This window comes from Silurus meridionalis, chromosome 28, assembly GCF_014805685.1.
Source record: "Silurus meridionalis isolate SWU-2019-XX chromosome 28, ASM1480568v1, whole genome shotgun sequence".
NCBI classification, from domain to species: domain Eukaryota; kingdom Metazoa; phylum Chordata; class Actinopteri; order Siluriformes; family Siluridae; genus Silurus; species Silurus meridionalis.
The window spans coordinates 13,401,524-13,418,718 of NC_060911.1; the positions used below are offsets into that span (position 1 = coordinate 13,401,524).

Here is a 17,195-nt window from a genome sequence, read left to right on the forward strand (position 1 = left end):
CTTTCGCTCGCTTCCGTCGCATGTTGATGACGTATAAAAGAAGTGGGCGGGACTATCAGAAATGGCGCCGGTACCTGGTAACGTTGCCTCGGCCGCCATATTGGAAAGGTCGATATTGAGCGTATTTAGACTTTTTCCTGAGTGAAAGAAAATGATATAAATGCAAATAAACACAGTCCTGATCCACTAATGATAAAAGGAAAGATGAACAAATAAATTAAAAGCAAACAAATATGCTGTATAATCCAAAAGATTGTGACAATTTTTTGTGGAAAGCCTTCAACAGAAGATTGGAGCTTATTGAGCTATTGGTGGAATAAATCTGGAATGAGATGGATTTAATTGCCAGGGGGCTCGTTCTAATAAACTCTGTGGCAAATTATGTGAAAAAAAAAAACCCTTCACTTGAACTTGGAGACTGTTAGAGGTTTTCCATGCGATCTACGATGCCCGTGGTGCCTTTTCTGATCATGGAAGAATCACACAGCATGGCGCATATGTTCTTCTTCAGTTAGATGCAGATAATAGACAAGAATATATACACACAAACCTGACCTTAAACTGTTCCTGATTGGGTAAGAAGACATAATAACTGGAAATGTGTGAACCCAGATAAAGACTTCCTGTATACCTTACATACTCTCATCGTAAAGATCCTATAGACACTGAACAAACAACATACAGCTAGTCGTCGACTTACAACCTATGCAACTTACGACCATTCGACTTTACGACCACAATCGCTAGCCGTGGCGTACGTTATTTTTTTACCAGCTTCCGGCATAATTTTACAGTACTGTACATATAGCCAACTCTACTTACAACCAAATCGTATTACGACCGATTTGTCGGTCCCAATTGTGGTCGTAAGTCGACGACTACCTGTAATGTGTTTAGAGAACCAGCGTGAGGCTCATTTAAATACTAAAAACCCAACCGTGTTCCAGCATGTCAATGCCCTTGTGCACAAAGCAAACACGAAAATACGTTTTACATGAGTTGCAATAAAAGACCAGTACAGTGGTCCCTCGGAACTCACAGAGGTTACGTTGTAAGACAATCCGCAATATCAATAATTCATCTAGACATTATGTCGCTTTAATCGAATAATTGTTAAAAAATTTTATGATAATTTGTTAGATATTTTAAGATAATCTGCAACTTGCTGTTAGTTAGGTTCCAAATGAGAACCCGCGAATTTTCCGAGGGGCGAATTACCGTGGGTTGACTGTACCTGCCTACCTGCCTGAATTAACTAACATATTGTTTCTAGATAAGCACAAACTTTCACCAACACACTCCAAAAATCCAGAACTGGATTGTAAAGAAATCTCTAGTGAAGAACTCCTCTGGTTAACATCTATCTATAAAGGATTTTTTTCCTTAAAAATCGAGCCCCGCTTTAAACGCTTTTTGAAAGGGAAACCCACAAGCTTTGTTGGAAAAAGAATAAATTTAGAAAAGTAATAAAAAGACGTGCCCTTCTATCATGAAAAGCTCAATCTAGTGTTCCAATTCCAAACCTTTGGAACAAGTGATTTGCAATCATTGTTTTCTTTTCAAAAAAACTTATCCAAGAAGAGTCTTAAAGAAGATTCTTTTTTTATTTTGGTCTCTTAGAACCATTCTCAAAGTCACTTGGTGTAAAAAAACTGACTGTTGTGAAAAAAAAAAAGAAGAAGCAGAAGAGAATAATACGCAAGCCAACATTTGTTTATGAGCAAGTGAGAAGCAGCACTGAGGAGGTAATGGGATTAAGCCATTGCAATTACAGAGTTCAACAAAGCATAACTCTTTTCTGATGAATTGTCATCATCCGACGTCTCCGGGGAAATAGTTATAATAAAATAATTACCAAAAGTAATAGGCGCAGGCTTTGTGCCCACATAATCACATAATTATAATTAGTTCATCATTATCCAGAAACGAACAAAGCCAAGGTAGGGTTTTTTGTTTTTGTTTTTTTTTCTTCACTCCATCTGTGCATGGTTAGAAAAAAACAACACCAAAGTGCTCAGATTTGCATGAGAAATGATGGCAGGGGTGTGTTTGGGGTCTTCCTTTGGTTTCGCTGTGGTTTAGGACCTGATCTCAGACGGACAGCAGAGGGAGCCCGAGCACAGACGATACTTGGGAGAAACGCATCAATAGATACGGCATTGTTTTATGAACGTACACAAGGATCTTTCTATCCATCCTTTCATCCATCCATCCATCCATCTATCTATGAATGGGACAATAAATCACTAAAAGAAAGTCTAAATTGGACATTTTTATGTCTACTAGAAGAACTTGTGGAAGAAGGAGACCAGAAGGGAAAGGTATTAGCAGCCTGCCTCAACCCCACAGTCAAACATGGAGGTGGAAGCTTAATGGTTTGGAGACTTCCAATAGGTTTAAAGGAATCCTGAACCAATATGGCTACCATTCCATACTTCAATTCCATCCGGACTGCAGCTCATCGTAACAGACTTCCATTTTCAACCTTCTCCCTTTATTAGATGAAGTCTATTGGCCAAATTGAAACTGTTGGCTAATCTAGAACCTTCTCCTTCTCCAAATTCTCTCATAGCACTGAGAGAGCACCCAGGAGGGAAGTGTCACTGTCAAGGAACCATTTTATAGATTCTAAATAGAATCCAGCAACAGAGGGTTTGAAGGGGTGTGTGTGTGTGTGTGTGTGTGTGTGCGCACGCGCGCGCAGTGCATGGGAACGAAGGTGTCTCTTCCAGCTTGTATTCCTACTTCATGTCCAGGGATTGGCTATGGATCCACCGCAGCCCTGTCCAGGATAAAATGCTTACTTGAGATGAATGAATTTATTTCCTATTCAGTCAGAGACGTCCTTCTGGACTTTCTCCAGCACTCCAGGCTGCAGTATGGACTGACTTGTGTAAAAATGTGAAAGGCCTGGCTGTTTTCTCCACCTACATGCTCAGAAAAAACATTTTACATGGTTAAAGGAAATGCTAAGGTTTATCGTGGCAGGTGTAAAAAAAAAAAAAAAAAGCGCATAGAAAAATAAAAAAATTCTCAAATCTGCATGAATAAACCAGTATTATATATTTATAATTCTTCAAATGATTCAAAGGATCCATTCATATCATACCGGTTTATTTCTTTCTCATTTCTCAATTTTGTCAATCAATAAAATAGCTTTAAATTAGTGAAATGATGAGAACGTTACAATTAATCCCCACAACTGAACTAGCACTCAGATACTCTTTTTTAAGACCTGTTTAAATACATTTAATCCCCCCCCCCAAAAAAAAAAGCAAACAAACAAACAAATAGAATTTGGAATTACTATGAAAAGGCGTAGTTTGTATCTGTCGAGCTTTGCCCACAACAACAACAACAATAATAATAATAAAAAGGAAAAATAAATCAATTTAATACAGCAGCAACGACAACAACGACGACAACAATGATACCAATTATTAAGACAAAAAATAGACAACAAATGCAATGAACAAACAAACAAACAGAAAAACAAATAAATAATTATAAGAAGAATCATATTTTAAAAAACTAAATAAAAAAATGATGAAAATAATATATTAATTTAATAATGTAATAGGGAATTAAATAAATGATAATCAAATACATTCTAAATTAAATAATAATAATAATAATAATAATAATAATAATAATGAGAGCCATACATAATAATAATAACATAAATCAAAATATAAAATATAAGAAAATATAAAAAATAATAAAAACATTGATATAATCGTAACAAAATAATAATAACAGCAATAATAATAGTAATAATTATTATGATCATGATTATTATTATTATTACAGAGTAATATATTTGTGTCTGATTTATGTAAACGCTCAATTCAATTCAATTCCTTATGTAAACGCTCGTCTGCTGCTTTCAGGACGTCCTGCAACTCTATTCCGAAGCCACTCCTCTATTTATCATAACTGGTGCGGTAAAACCCTGCGTCACGCTTCTGTTCTTTTCACCTGCACCCAAGCAGGAGGTCCAGGACATCCTGTTTTGGCTTTGTGTAGCTTTCAAGTGAACTTTAGAAAGCTTTTTCAGAAGGATTCTCTGCGATGGTAGAACTCTTTGCAGTAGAACGTGGCAAAAATACGAATGAACACACACACAGCACAGGACAAAAGAAGTGTGTGAACAAAAATCATGTATGAATCCTCATTACAGCTCATTGGAGAGTGAAGCGTGTGTGTGTGTGTGTGTGGTGTGTGTGTACGGAGCTGCCCAAGGTGCTGCAGCGCCTCTGAAACCACACCCACTCCGGAGCTGTGTCACATGACCCACTCTCAGTCTCAGCCTGGCAGTGAGAGCGAAACGGCATCTCATCCTCCTCCTCCTCCTCCTCCTCATCTCTCTCTCTCTCTCTCTCTCTCTCTCTCTCCCCATGTCTTTCTGTCACTCCTTACAAAACACAGCGGATTCTCTACGTCTCAACTTGCAGAGCATTCGAGGTAAAGCCATTTCCTCTCTAACTGCATGATTGTTCTCTTCTGCTTCTTGGTCTGGGGCAGGATGCGTCGAGTCGATGTGGAGCTCCGTGCCCGAGCCGTGAACACCGTAAGCTACGTAATGACCGACTTTGTTCCTTTCGTTTCCTGTTTTATCAGGGTTGGAAGATGATCAGTGCAATGTGTGTGTGTGTGTGTGTGTGTGTGTGTGTTGCGTTGCATGCCGGAGAGAGTGCAAAACGTTTGGATGTGAGAAAGCGTTCCTCAAACAAAGAGGAAGAACCAGGAGTGATGCGCTATCGATGCGCAAGTTGAAACATTGCAACTTGGGCATTGCGCTGTTCCTGCCCTGGGTTCTGCAACAGGGTGTCCGTTCTGCACAGATCAGATTCTGAATAGCTTCAATCTCACTCACACGGACACACACACACACACATATGGACATCCAGGATTGAATAAAGGGTGTAAAAAAGTGCACAGGCAGCCTCCATGTGCGCGTGCCTGTACATGAAACAATGCAGTGTGTGTGTGTGTGTGTGTGTGTGTGAGAGAGAGAGGACCGAGCTCTCCTATATCTAACACAGTGTGTTTTTTCATTTTTGGGAAATCTAAAACTGTCATGTCTAAAAAAAAAAAAACAAAGCAAAACAAAAAAACATTTTTATATATATATATATATATATATATATATATATATATATATATATATGAAGAAGGTCCTGAAAATTTCATTTAAATAAGCACGTGGAACCATTAAAGGTTCCTTGGTTCCTCTTGATTCCTCTTCTTTCCCAGACCAAGCTCCATGCAAAACCTTTTCTTTGTTTTAGTAGAAACCCATAATTACTGCCTGAACCTTCAAAGAACCCTCAAGAAACCCAAGGTGGGGAACATCTAAGTGCTTGGTACGTTTCCAAAAAAAAATAAAAAAGAAAAAAAATTTTTCAGGTGTCGTTATGTAACTAATGGTTTGTAAAAGTGGCTCGTGATTTATGAAGGTTTTTATTTAGAACCTTCTTAATTTCCTACAGAAGGACAGACAGAGAATTCTTGAAGGTTCTGGATGTCCAAAAAGTGGAGTAAATATGTATGAAATATGTATGAAATATGTATGATAATTTTTTCTTTATTTCTCTTTTATATTCCTTTTTTGTTTTCTTGTATTCTCAAACTCTGTTTCTTTTTCTTTCTTTCTTTGACCTTTCTTTTTTTTCTTTTTCTGTCTTCCTTATTTCCTTTCTTTCTTCCTTCCTCTGTAGACTCAGCTCACGGTGTGATGATGAGTGTCGTGCAGAACATCTCGGCGGCGTGAGCCTCTCACATGCCCTGCTTATGTTTCCTGTGACCCAAGAAGCCTGAGCGTAGCTTTTAGCATGTTGCACGCTCAAGTTTGTGTGTTTGTTCTCCTCCGACTATGAGGATCTTGGATCATAAAGAGGGCAAGAGAGAAGCAGAAGAACCCTGAGAAACCTGAGCACCCTGAGAGCACTGCTGGTTCATTACTGGACTAACCTAGATGTCTCGTCCAATGCTGGCTAAAGAATGTTCTCTTTAGGGGGTCCTGTTGCCTCCTCCTGTGCAGGATTCATGGCGAGGATGTCCGTTCTGCCCTTCAGCAGCAGAGCCAAGGTCGTTCGTGTTTTTTTGGGATCCAGTCTCCATTAAGAAATTGTTTGAACCATTTTACTGGAGAACATTTGTTTCAGATATTTAGGAACCGTCAGCTTCAGCATGGTGCTGCGAATGTGTCCAGGGGCTCGTCTGCTCTCGGTCGGACTTGTGGTGTGCACCCTGGTGGATATCAGCGCCGGCCTGAAGTTCTCAGGAGCCGAGGGCCAGTGGATGGCATTCCCGATGTGGAACGCCTGCTGCGATAGTGAGATGAGTTTTAACATGAAAACCAAGAGCTCCCGCGGCCTCTTGGTGTACTTTGACGACGAGGGCTTTTGCGACTTCCTTGAGCTGCTCATGAACAACGGCAAGCTCGGACTCCGCTTCTCGATCTTCTGCGCCGAGCCCGTGGTTGTGCTCTCAGACGTACCGGTCAACGACGACCAGTGGCACGCCGTGACCATAAAGAGGAACTTCCAGAACACCACGTTGATCGTGGACAATGAGGTCAAGTGGGTGGAGGTGAAGTCCAAGAGACGGGACATGACCGTGTTCAGTCACCTGTTCTTAGGAGGGATACCGCCGGAGCTACGGTCTGTGGCGCTCCGTCTGACTTCGAACGCTGTCAAGGACCAAGTGCCCTTTGAAGGCTGGATAACCAACCTCAAAGTCAATGACTCGGTTCCTGTTATTCTAAACAGCGCGGGGGTGGACAGCGACGCGTGCGACGACGAGAACATGTGCTTCAACGGAGGAGTTTGCAGCGTCGTCGACAACGAGCCCACATGCAACTGCTCCGAGACGGGATTCCAGGGAAAAGACTGCACCGAAGGTAAGACATCCGGATCGCTTTTGCTAATTCAGAAGAATAATTTTACTCGCTGGAACCCTCCATTTGTCTTGGAAGTCAGCGACCTAGCATATACAGTGTATATATAATTCAATAGCGCATCGAGTGAGCTTGCTAGCAAAGGATCTATTGGTACTTTTGTATTACGCTTATCAATAGCTAAGCTACTATTGTATAGAACACTGAATTACATTTTTTTTTAACTGAAAATATAAATTTGTCCGAAATTCATGATCGCTAATGATAGCTGTATAGCTTGTCTTTAACAAAACGCTTTTGTAATGATTTTAGTTTTTTATATTTCATAGTTTATTTATATTGTGTAAAGCCAGGGATGCAAACGACTTGACTCAAGTGTAAACTTGAGGCTTCGATTGCTAACAAGATCTATAGGACTAGGCTAGCTGTAATATTATGTAAAACAACAGGTTAGCTTGCTAGCGTGAAATGAAACCTTTAGGATATAGAATACACAGTGACTGCAATCAATGCTTGATAGGATTTTCTGAAAAAGTGTATTTTTTTTCATTTCTCACACAGTAAAATGATATTCCTGGCAATATTAATCATTTTATTTTTTTTGTATCTTTGTTTGCTTGTTTTTTCACAGGCCGTGAAGGCCCTTTTTCATTTTTTTGCAAAGTTATATTCCTGCCTTTTTTAAAAATTAAATCTCTCTCTCTCTCTCTCTCTCTCTCTCTCTCTCTCTCTCTCTCTCTCTCGCCACAAAAATTTCATTTTTTTAAAAACAGGCAAATTATATTCCTTGATTTTTTTTATTTATTTATTTATTTATTTTTTCTTACATTTTCTTTTTTTTTTCTTACATTTTCTCTTTTAAAAATTTTTTCTTACATTTTCTTTCTTTTTCTGACATTTTGTTTCTTTTGAAAAAAATTTTCTTACATTTTCTTTCTTTTTTTCTTACATTTTCTCTCTTTTTTTCTTTTTTCTTAAATTTTCATTCTTTTTTACATTTTTTTTCTTAAATGTTCTTTCTTTCTTTCTTTCTTTCTTTCTTTCTTTCTTTCTTTCTTTCTTTCTTTCTTTCTTTCTTTCTTTCTAATCAGTGGCTAACATCTAATCGAACATGTTTAAACTAAATATATACTGTATATTTTATTTCCTTTTTTCTCTTATCAGTGGCCTCAAAAAGTTTTTTTAATTTAAAAACATCGACTCCTTTGCTAATCTATAATTGTACTCATCTATATAATGATACGTTACCTCAGTGCTAGGTGTGATGCAGTGGTGTGATGAAGAGGTGTTGGTCTCTGGTTGCACTTTTAAAAGAAGTTGAGAGTTTTCCCAGGTTTGCTGAAGAGTTTTGTTTGTCCGACAAGCTAGTTCCTGGTCTCACTTTTGTCATGCTAACTAGCGAGTTATGTAATAGAAAAAAATATGACATCAAATACAAATATATAATAAGGCCTACTTTAAAAACTCAGTCATAATAATAAAAATAATTAAAAAAAAGAAATCGTTGAAACATGGATTTGAATTGTCACCCCGTACTCAAAATGCAATTCTTTATTTATTTTCCTCTGTCTTGTTGTTATTACATTTGTTCACATCTTCCAATCCCGCTGTAATCTAAATCACTAATCGGTTACCATGACTCTGCGACCTTTAAAACGTTTCATCGTGCCCTTTTTAGCGTTTCCTGGAAGACCTAATTAGTTCGAAATGTTTGTGTGACGTCCCCCAAGGTGCGCTGCGGACGGGGCGTCACGTAGGATTTGGTGGCCTATGACGTTAGCGCTGCGATAGAATTTTTTGCAAAAAAAAAAAAAATTCTTAATTTCTGTTCTTTTGGTCCAAAAACATTAGTAACAAACAATTGCCAACAACACAGGTTCATCTAAGAAAAATTAAATAAAAAAAATAAATAAATAAAATTTTTGGTAGAATATGTGTAACACAATTACTGGCACCCCTATAAATCCATATGAGTGAAATATATTAGATTTTTTTTGTACATATTAATTGTACTTGCATATAATGTCATTGGTATTGTAAATTCTTGAGTAAACCCGAGTTACTAGGAACAAAAAATGTGGGGTATTTGGGGGTTAGATTTTATAAAATTTGAGAAAGTGCAGGCTATTTTACAGATAAATTCAACAATTTTTTATATCTCAATGTTTCTATCAATTTATGAAAACAATCAGGACAGTTTGACCTCTAAAAAAACCTGAAGATGTCTGCAAACTTTACCTCTCGACCTGGAGACTCCTTCCAGGAATGCTAAATAAATGTCTCCTCAGAAAAAAACACCAATTCTATAAATTGTTTCCAAATTGTTTTTTACGTACTGTATGTGCAGCATCCGACGTACATGCCAAAGTGAACAACTGTTACCACAGAAACTATACTAAGTTGACGCACACGCATGAATATACCGCCGATCTCGGCCGAAGCAAGTGTGAACGCGAGCAGTAGCTATGGAGCTCGTAGAACGAATAGCAAGATCTTCGCATGGTTCTTGGTTCCTGTTGTGAAATACACTCTGTTGACGCCTGAGCATTGAACATCCCATTCCACATTTAGTTCATTTCCTCTTATAATAACCTCAACTCTGGGAAGATGTTCCACCAGATTTTAAAGATTTGTGGAGATTCAGTCACGTACTGATGTGGGTGAGGTGAGGAGGGTTGGGGCTCTATAGCAGATTTTTCACTCCAACCCATGGAAACCATTTCTTTATTGAGATGGCTTTGTGCACTTACTGGCGTCCTGGAACAGGTTTGGGTTTCCTAGCTCAAATCTAGGGAAAACTTAATGCTAGCAAATCTAAAGACAATTGTGTGCCCCCAAATTTGTGGTATCAGTTTGATGAAGCACATACGGCTGGAAATGTCAGGTGTCCCAATACTTTTGTCTAAAAAATCTTTAAAATACAATTGAAAAGAGGTGAAATAGCCAAATACCTGATATAAGCTAAGTGGGGTAGGTTTAAAAAAATAGGGAATTTGTCGTCATGTCTGCAAGTTTATAGCTAGCTAAAACGCAGCCTCCAAACAAAACACAAAGTAACATTCTAATGTTTGTTTAGTCCAAATTTGTATTTTTAATAAACCCGAAATACCTCTAAAACGTTTGTGGTGTTCATTTAAACAAGACTGCAGCTTGAGACGTATCCCAGTCATTTCAATTTGAATTAGCATCAAATAACAGACATGCTAACCCTAGCTCATTTTAAAATTGCTCTTACCTTCAGGTTATGAGGTGATGGATGGATGGATGCAATCAGAGTCTCTTAATTCAATCCAGAATGCGAAATGCAGTCAAAAACAAAACAGGCGATCTACACAGTGATACAAAGTCAGCGAGTGATTGATAACTTTGCCATTTGTGCCTCTTTATAATGTGTGTGTGTGTGTGTGTGTGTGTAAGTGTAAGTATAGGTGCAATTGAGCCCATTCGTGGCCAGTCAGTAGCTTGCAGACTGAGGGCTGTATGCCGGAATTGTAGTCCATGGCGGCCATTTTAAAGGCTGCAATGTTTGCTGGGAATTGGAGTTGTTAGGCGGTCGTGACCTGATGGTTACCTGTTATCTACAAAACCAAAATCACCTAAACATTTATCTTATCCCTACAACTGAGCAGTTACGGGTTAAGAGACTTGCTGAATTGCCCATTGCAGCTTTGGTGTGGCAGGGATTTGAACTCATTACCTTCAGAACCCAATTCCAATGCCTTAAGAACTACACTGCTTCTGCTTGTGTGAAAAATAGCAAATGACTGTTCTCTGAGAACAGTTTAGCCACAGAGACTTATTTCTACTGTAAAACGTCTCAAGTCATGGCCACTGCAAAACGTTTGACTAGTAAAAGGTGGTTGAATCATTTCCCGAGCAAAAGATATGTTTATGCTATTTGGGGGACGTCCCCTGTTCCAGAACGATTTGGTTGACAAAGTCAAGAAATACATTCTGATGCTGGTTTGTTAGGACTCTTGAGAATATCACCAGTTTTCTGGGAAGACCTCAGCTGGTAAGGTATATAGTTTAAATGGAGGTACAGTATGTCCTTAGACGTGGTTTGAAGGCTGCTAGCAACTCTGGGCATCACACGGGGGCCATGATGTTCCAGAGTTCCAGAACTTTCAAACATACCTTCCTTGTACCCTGAGATATAGTGAGTCTAGTCAAATAGTGGTTGAGGATTTGTGTGGACTATAGTGCAGTGCAAGGTGAAAAAAGACCCGGGAGAGCCTGAGAATTTAGAAAGGTTTTGAACAAGTCATGCGGCGGTATTCTAGCTAGCTAGCGCTAATTTGTTGGAATTCAATGAATAAATACAGCACGAGAAGAGGATCTGTTTTGAATCGCACATACATGCAGCTTTTATTGTATTCTAGATCCATTTCATAGGCTGTAGCTACACACTAGCTAAAGTTTTCCAGCGTACACTGTTGGCCCTGTTGAATTTAACATCTGGATCATGAAAAAAAAAAAATCGCCAAACAGGTCTGTTCGGGGAAGTAAACCGGGTTAATTTTCTCCCTGCCTAAACAGCAGATTCTACCTTAGATAAGTTAGAGATGGGGACTATTTATAAACTATAATCCAGGTCCAGCATTAATCCTCGTCAGGTTCGGAAGGACCGTGTGTAACTTTGACTCTGAGATGCGTCATTTATTTCTTTTTTGTCATCTGTCTATTTTTGGGACTTTGACCTATCCATTAAATAATTTAAAAGCATTTATTCATTACTCTGATCAAGCCGAGGGGATTAAAGGATTTGCACCCTTCACGCAGCCGCTAGCACAAATCCCTTTGTTTGGCTGAAACAATCATTTTGATGCAGTGCTTGTGTTTGTGTTAGCCTTCGCTCTGAGCCTCTCATTAGAGAAATCAGGGAGATGTGCAGCATGACTCACTCTCATTGGTTCTCTCTCTCTATCCTTTCGCTTCGAATGCTGTGGGACCAATTTTTTCTTCTCACCTGGTTGAACCGAAAACACTAAAATCAGTTTTCCTTTACGCTGTGTGTGTGGCGTGATTGCGTGCGATTTAGCGCCGTGGCTAATTTAATGAGAAGTTGTGATCTTGTCCCTGGATGAAAGGTGGATTTACTTTGCTTTGGTTAGAAGTCTGGCAAATAAACATAGCCTAAATTATTGCCTGGAGGATTAAATAATAATAAAAAAAAACAAATGTGAACAAGAGCGACTTACAATTGTGTCATTTATTCAACTGAGCAGTTGAGGAAAAAGGACCTTGCTTAAGTCACAGATTGGTGGTAATGAGATTTGGACTCGAGACCATTTGATCAGAAGTCCAATGTTTTAATCACTAGGCTATTACTTGTTTGCTAGCCTTACCTAATACTGTGGGTTTATAAAATATGGCTAAGTTGCCAAAGTGCTAACGTTTAGAACGTCCCATTCCACATTAATCCCGTTTTTTGTGCTAAAAAAAGCTCCACTGTTTTTGGGAAAATGTTCCACTAGATGTTGTGGAGATTCATTCAGCCACAAGGGTGTTAGTAAAGTCAGGCGATGTAGGTGAGGTGAGGAGCCCTGGGTGATGTTCCAATTCATCCCAAAGGTGTTCAATAGGGTTGGAACTCTATAGCAGTTTAACGTTTGTTCTAATAGTTTGAGGAAGAAGCACATATGGCTGGAAAAAAAATCTGGTGTCCCAATACACTTTTATCCATATAGTGAATCAAGCTAGTCTAACCTATTCAGCTTGAATTAGCATAAAACATACAGACAGTCTGTTCATAACAATTAGCTAACTAACAGCATTTACATTTGTATCATGGTAGTCTTTTTCATCATTTACGTTTAGTCTGGCTCGACGAATCGTTCACCATCTGGATCGTGTTGAACCACAGAAAGCAATTTGGCGGCTATGTTTGACTTAAATTAATCTAATTTACGTCAACGTTCCACTGGGAATTCTGACGAACGGGTTGTTTATGGGCTTTGGATGCTTAGACGTCTACGAAAGTGTCCATAGAAAGTGTTCTGACACTGGAGACTCCTTCTATGTTGCGTCAAAGTTCAGAAACCTCCTTGCAGAAACCCAGAAAATGTCGACAATTAATTATTATTTTTTTTTTTTAAGTCTGTTTAGGTGAATGTGCAAGTGAATGACTGCTAAAGAAAGAGGACGTCTCACAACAAGTGCGATAACATGACCTGTGGAAAATTAATCGCCTTCAGAAGAATCAGAGGAGACACACGAGCCATACATGACATACTTTGTTTCCTGGAAGCCTTATTTAGTAAGGTTAAGTGAGTAGGGCTTTTATTGTCATTCCAACCAATTGTCACCCGGCCCCGCCCACTTTACTACACCCGTTCATGCCAAAAATTAGAGTTTGCTAGCTCGCCACCTCGAGTTGCTATCAGGATTGTGGTGTATCTCGAATGCTTTCAGTCGTTGTCTCGGACTTCCTGTTTTGAAAGGAAAATTGTCCGAATAAGAAGACACCGCCAAGAAGTTATTTTTTGGACTTTCAGTTTCGAGTGTGCTCAAAACATTTTGCAAAACCTCTGCCTAAAAACAATAGTGTAATTACGAGAATCAGGTTGCCAGATTTAGCCGTATCAGTCCAAGAGATTCTTTAGATTTTTCATTGCTGTGATGTCCCAATATGTTTCTCCAACACTGTCGCTTAGCAACCACGTGAAATTACATTCCAACGTATAAATGTATGGTCTGGTCCATTGAATTGGGTCAAAGTACCAGGGAAAATGCTGAACCTCGTCCCCGCAAAGCTTTTGCCACGTTTCTGTGAGAAAATCCGACTTCATCATGGTTATCCGAGTCCCTTAGCTATGCCCACTTTGCTACACTTGTGTTTGGCACAGAATGCTTAACATTTAAGCCACACCCATCATTAAGGACATATGTAGTTGTCGACATCCTTGAAACGTTAAGCTTCAATGCTTCCTAGGGACATTGTATGACTGGGAACTCGGGTGTAATCATTTCGGATTGCATTCCATTCTTGGGATCCCCTCGAATCGAGTGCGTAAATGTGCATACACATTCCGAGACAGGATTTGTGCCCAAAGCCGTGTCTGGCAAAAGCGTTGCCAGATTGTGTTGTTTACACATCAGGGCTTGAAGATGACAGCAATGTCGAGAGACACAGCAATACGAAGGTATTGTGCTCAAAAGGAAGTGACAATTGCGTGATTTCTGGGCCAAGTTTTTTTCTCCGATCCGAGCTTCTACACCCTGCATGGAAACGTCAACACGTCTGGGTGGCTCGTACAGTACATCAGAAGACCACAGATAAGCTCAGAAGATAAAACAGATTCAGCAAAGACAAAGTTGTTGGAGATGAAACCGAGCTGTCATAGTGAACGTCACAAGTTTTGTAACACACCAACATATGGCAGCATACACGGTCATAGGGAACACCGACCGTCATAAGTCAGTGCACCAAAAGACGTTCTGTCTCCTCAGACGCGGGTTTCTCCCGGAAAACAACATGATCTCACTCCCGCACCCACCCTATGTGCTAGATTTGGCTCCTGCACACTTCGACTTCTTCCCTAAAGATCCAGCTGGTTGCGGAAATCCAGTGTAAATCTCTGAAGATGCTTGATATGCAAGACTTCCAGGATACATTTCAGAAGTGGCAGGAATGCTGGGGGCACAGTATTGCTCTGCAAGGGGACTATTCTAAAAGTGACGGTGTGTAAATGTGGCTAAATGAAGTACTTTCTTGTAAACAGAGCTCGTCTTGAAACTTCGATAACACCTATTAAACGCTGCAACAAATTGGCACCTTGGCAAGTGGAAATATCTTGAATTCAATTCCAATCGAAAGGTTTTGGCACCCCGTGCCGCTTTCCTTTCCGTAATAACCGCGAATAGACGCCTGCGAAAAAGATTCAAAGTGAAATCTGGGTTGCAGGTGCTTTTAAATCATTGCTCATGACTTAAATATAATAATCAGTGCTGTTTGTCTGCCAAAAATCCCCTTTACAGCCATTTTGTTTTTCTCAAGCTCGGCATCTAACACTCATCATAACAACAAAAAAAAGCATTTAGGGGTGCGACGAGCTTGAACGCCCACAGCACGGAAACGCAAATGTGCCGTCTCACGTGTAACACCGCCTGCTTTCCCAGCGTGAACGCTCACATTCCACCACCCGGTGTGTCGTCGCTTTGCGTTTGTTTTCTCCCGGCGTGGTGACGTGCGGAACAAACCAAATCCTGATGATATTTAAGCTCATGTTTTGTTCCTGGAGGGAGTGTGTGTGTCTGTGTGACTGTGTGAGTAACAATAGGTGGTGCAGATCTTAAAAATACCTGATAGAAACCATAAACAATGCTGCAGTGAATATGAAATAGAAAGAAAAATACACCAACGTCTTTATATTAACCTTCACACTTCTAGGAAGATATTTCAGAGATTTGTCCATCCACACATAAGGGTGTGAAGTCAGGTACTGACGTTTATCATCCTAATGCTGTTCGATAGTTCTCTTTGGGCACTTTGTGGGTCATGCTGGAACAGGTTTGGGTCTCCTAATCCAACTAAAGGAAAAGGTTCATGCTCATCATCCAAAGTCCTGTACAATTGTACGCCCTCATGTTTGTGATAACAGTTCGGAGAAGAACCACATATGGCTGGAAAAGTGTCCCAATACTTTTTTTTAATAATAGTGTAATAATTCAGTTTTAGTTGTTAATAAGTATGAGAAACTGGCAGCTGTATTGTGGTTTGTGTAGATATGAAGGCTGGAAATGTGAGAATTAGTGACTGATGGATAAGAATGAGATCTTGAAAAGAGATGTTTTAGCATCACAAAAGATGTTTTTTTTATTTTTATTATTATTATATTATTTATCCATTTATTTCCCTGTTAGAATACTTTAAATGCAGATTGCAGTTGAAAAATTATATTATATAAATAAAGGATTCAATTATTTATTCAGGAAGTGTTTATAATATTTTTTGGACCGAAACCTTCAGAAATAGCTGACCTTTTTTTTTTTTTTTTTTTTTATAAGCAAGCCTCTAATTTGTTTTTCACTCTAATCTCATTTGAAAGGTGAAATCGGATGAGCAGTTCGGTGAGGTTGCGTGAGAAGTCGTGTGTATAATGCTACCTCTGGGATTTAAAGTTATTACGACTATAAGCTACTCGTCAGTAATTATCCAGAGGATTGGGTCGAGCAAAAAAGAAACAGAATAGAAGACAACTGGTCATGCTAATGTATGAGCTAGCATATATTTTTAGAATTAAAGTTTAATGTTTGGATTTATTTGGCATATATTTCGGATTATTAGCTTCATATTTCATGGTTTTGGATTCTTGAGTAAGATTAAAAACGGCAGCTTTAGCACAGTTGATACATATGAGCTGTCATGGTTTGATATTAGATTTATATTAAGGCAATGTAGTCCCCATTTGCATGAGATCCATTTAGCCACAAGGGGGGTTAGTAAAGTCAGGTACTGATGTAGGTGAGATGAGGAGGCCTGGGGTGCAGTCAGTGTTCACATTGTTCCCAAGAGTGCAATACTGTTGGGCTTTATGGGGTATATATAAGGTTTATTTAAGACCTTCCTGAAGTTGTTTTTTTTTTTTTTGAATTATGGAAAAAAGCTAACAAAATTTTTATATAATGGCAAAGATACCAAATACCTGAGCAATGTTGGAAAGCTGGAGTCAGAGTCACTCAAAACACAGCACCCCTGGAGCAAAGAGTATTAGGGCCTTGTTCAAGGGCCCCAAGTATAGCAGATTGGTGATACCAGTGCTTGACCCCCCAACCAGTAAACCAGAGCCTTAACCACTGAGCTGCCTGTTCATTCTATATACAGTATACCAGCATGAGCTACTACTAAAGTTATTACTCTCTGCAGGTCCAATCAAATGCCCTCTAGACTCTACTTGCCCCACCCCTAGAGACATGTCTTCTGCACAGTAACATCATCCTGCACACGATTCGAGTCATGATGCAGGCTTGGAGGAAGTGCTGTTAAAATTCAGAGAGGATCACATATAACTGTAAGATTGTCCAAAGAATGGTACAAATATTGTGTAGTGATCAGAAAGCTGAGGCAAACAAAACCACACTCACATCTGTAATCCAGCACCAAACGCACTCTGTAGCTTTCCATCGATTCGCAGCAGAGAGCCTGGACACTTAGCCGCGGTGTCCCCTTCGTAACTGCATTGTCAAAGGAATAAAGGGGAAGCTGAGCTGTCGGATGCTTTTTACCATCCAGACGTGAAAGCATTCGTCCTAACAACGTCCCGAGATCAGCTGACTCACGTGACTCCATTAC

The 17,195-nt window shown here is 39.4% G+C and overlaps 1 protein-coding gene across 26 annotated transcripts in view; it reads left to right on the forward strand.

The window, feature by feature from the left end:
- Positions 1 to 4,329: 4,329 nt before the first annotated feature.
- The window catches only part of LOC124381709 (neurexin-1a-like), a 316,092-nt gene continuing 303,226 nt past the window's right edge, over positions 4,330 to 17,195 (forward strand). For 24 of the 26 annotated variants that reach the window (XM_046843553.1, XM_046843558.1, XM_046843570.1 and 21 more), the window contains exons 1-2: positions 4,330 to 4,464; positions 5,721 to 6,904. In XM_046843553.1, coding sequence (XP_046699509.1) covers positions 6,193 to 6,904 — 712 coding nt within the window. In that variant the 5' untranslated portion in view covers positions 4,330 to 4,464; positions 5,721 to 6,192. Of the gene's footprint in view, positions 4,580 to 5,720; positions 6,905 to 17,195 lie in introns of all 26 variants that reach the window. The other 2 variants (XM_046843555.1, XM_046843556.1) reach the window with 2 other exon arrangements.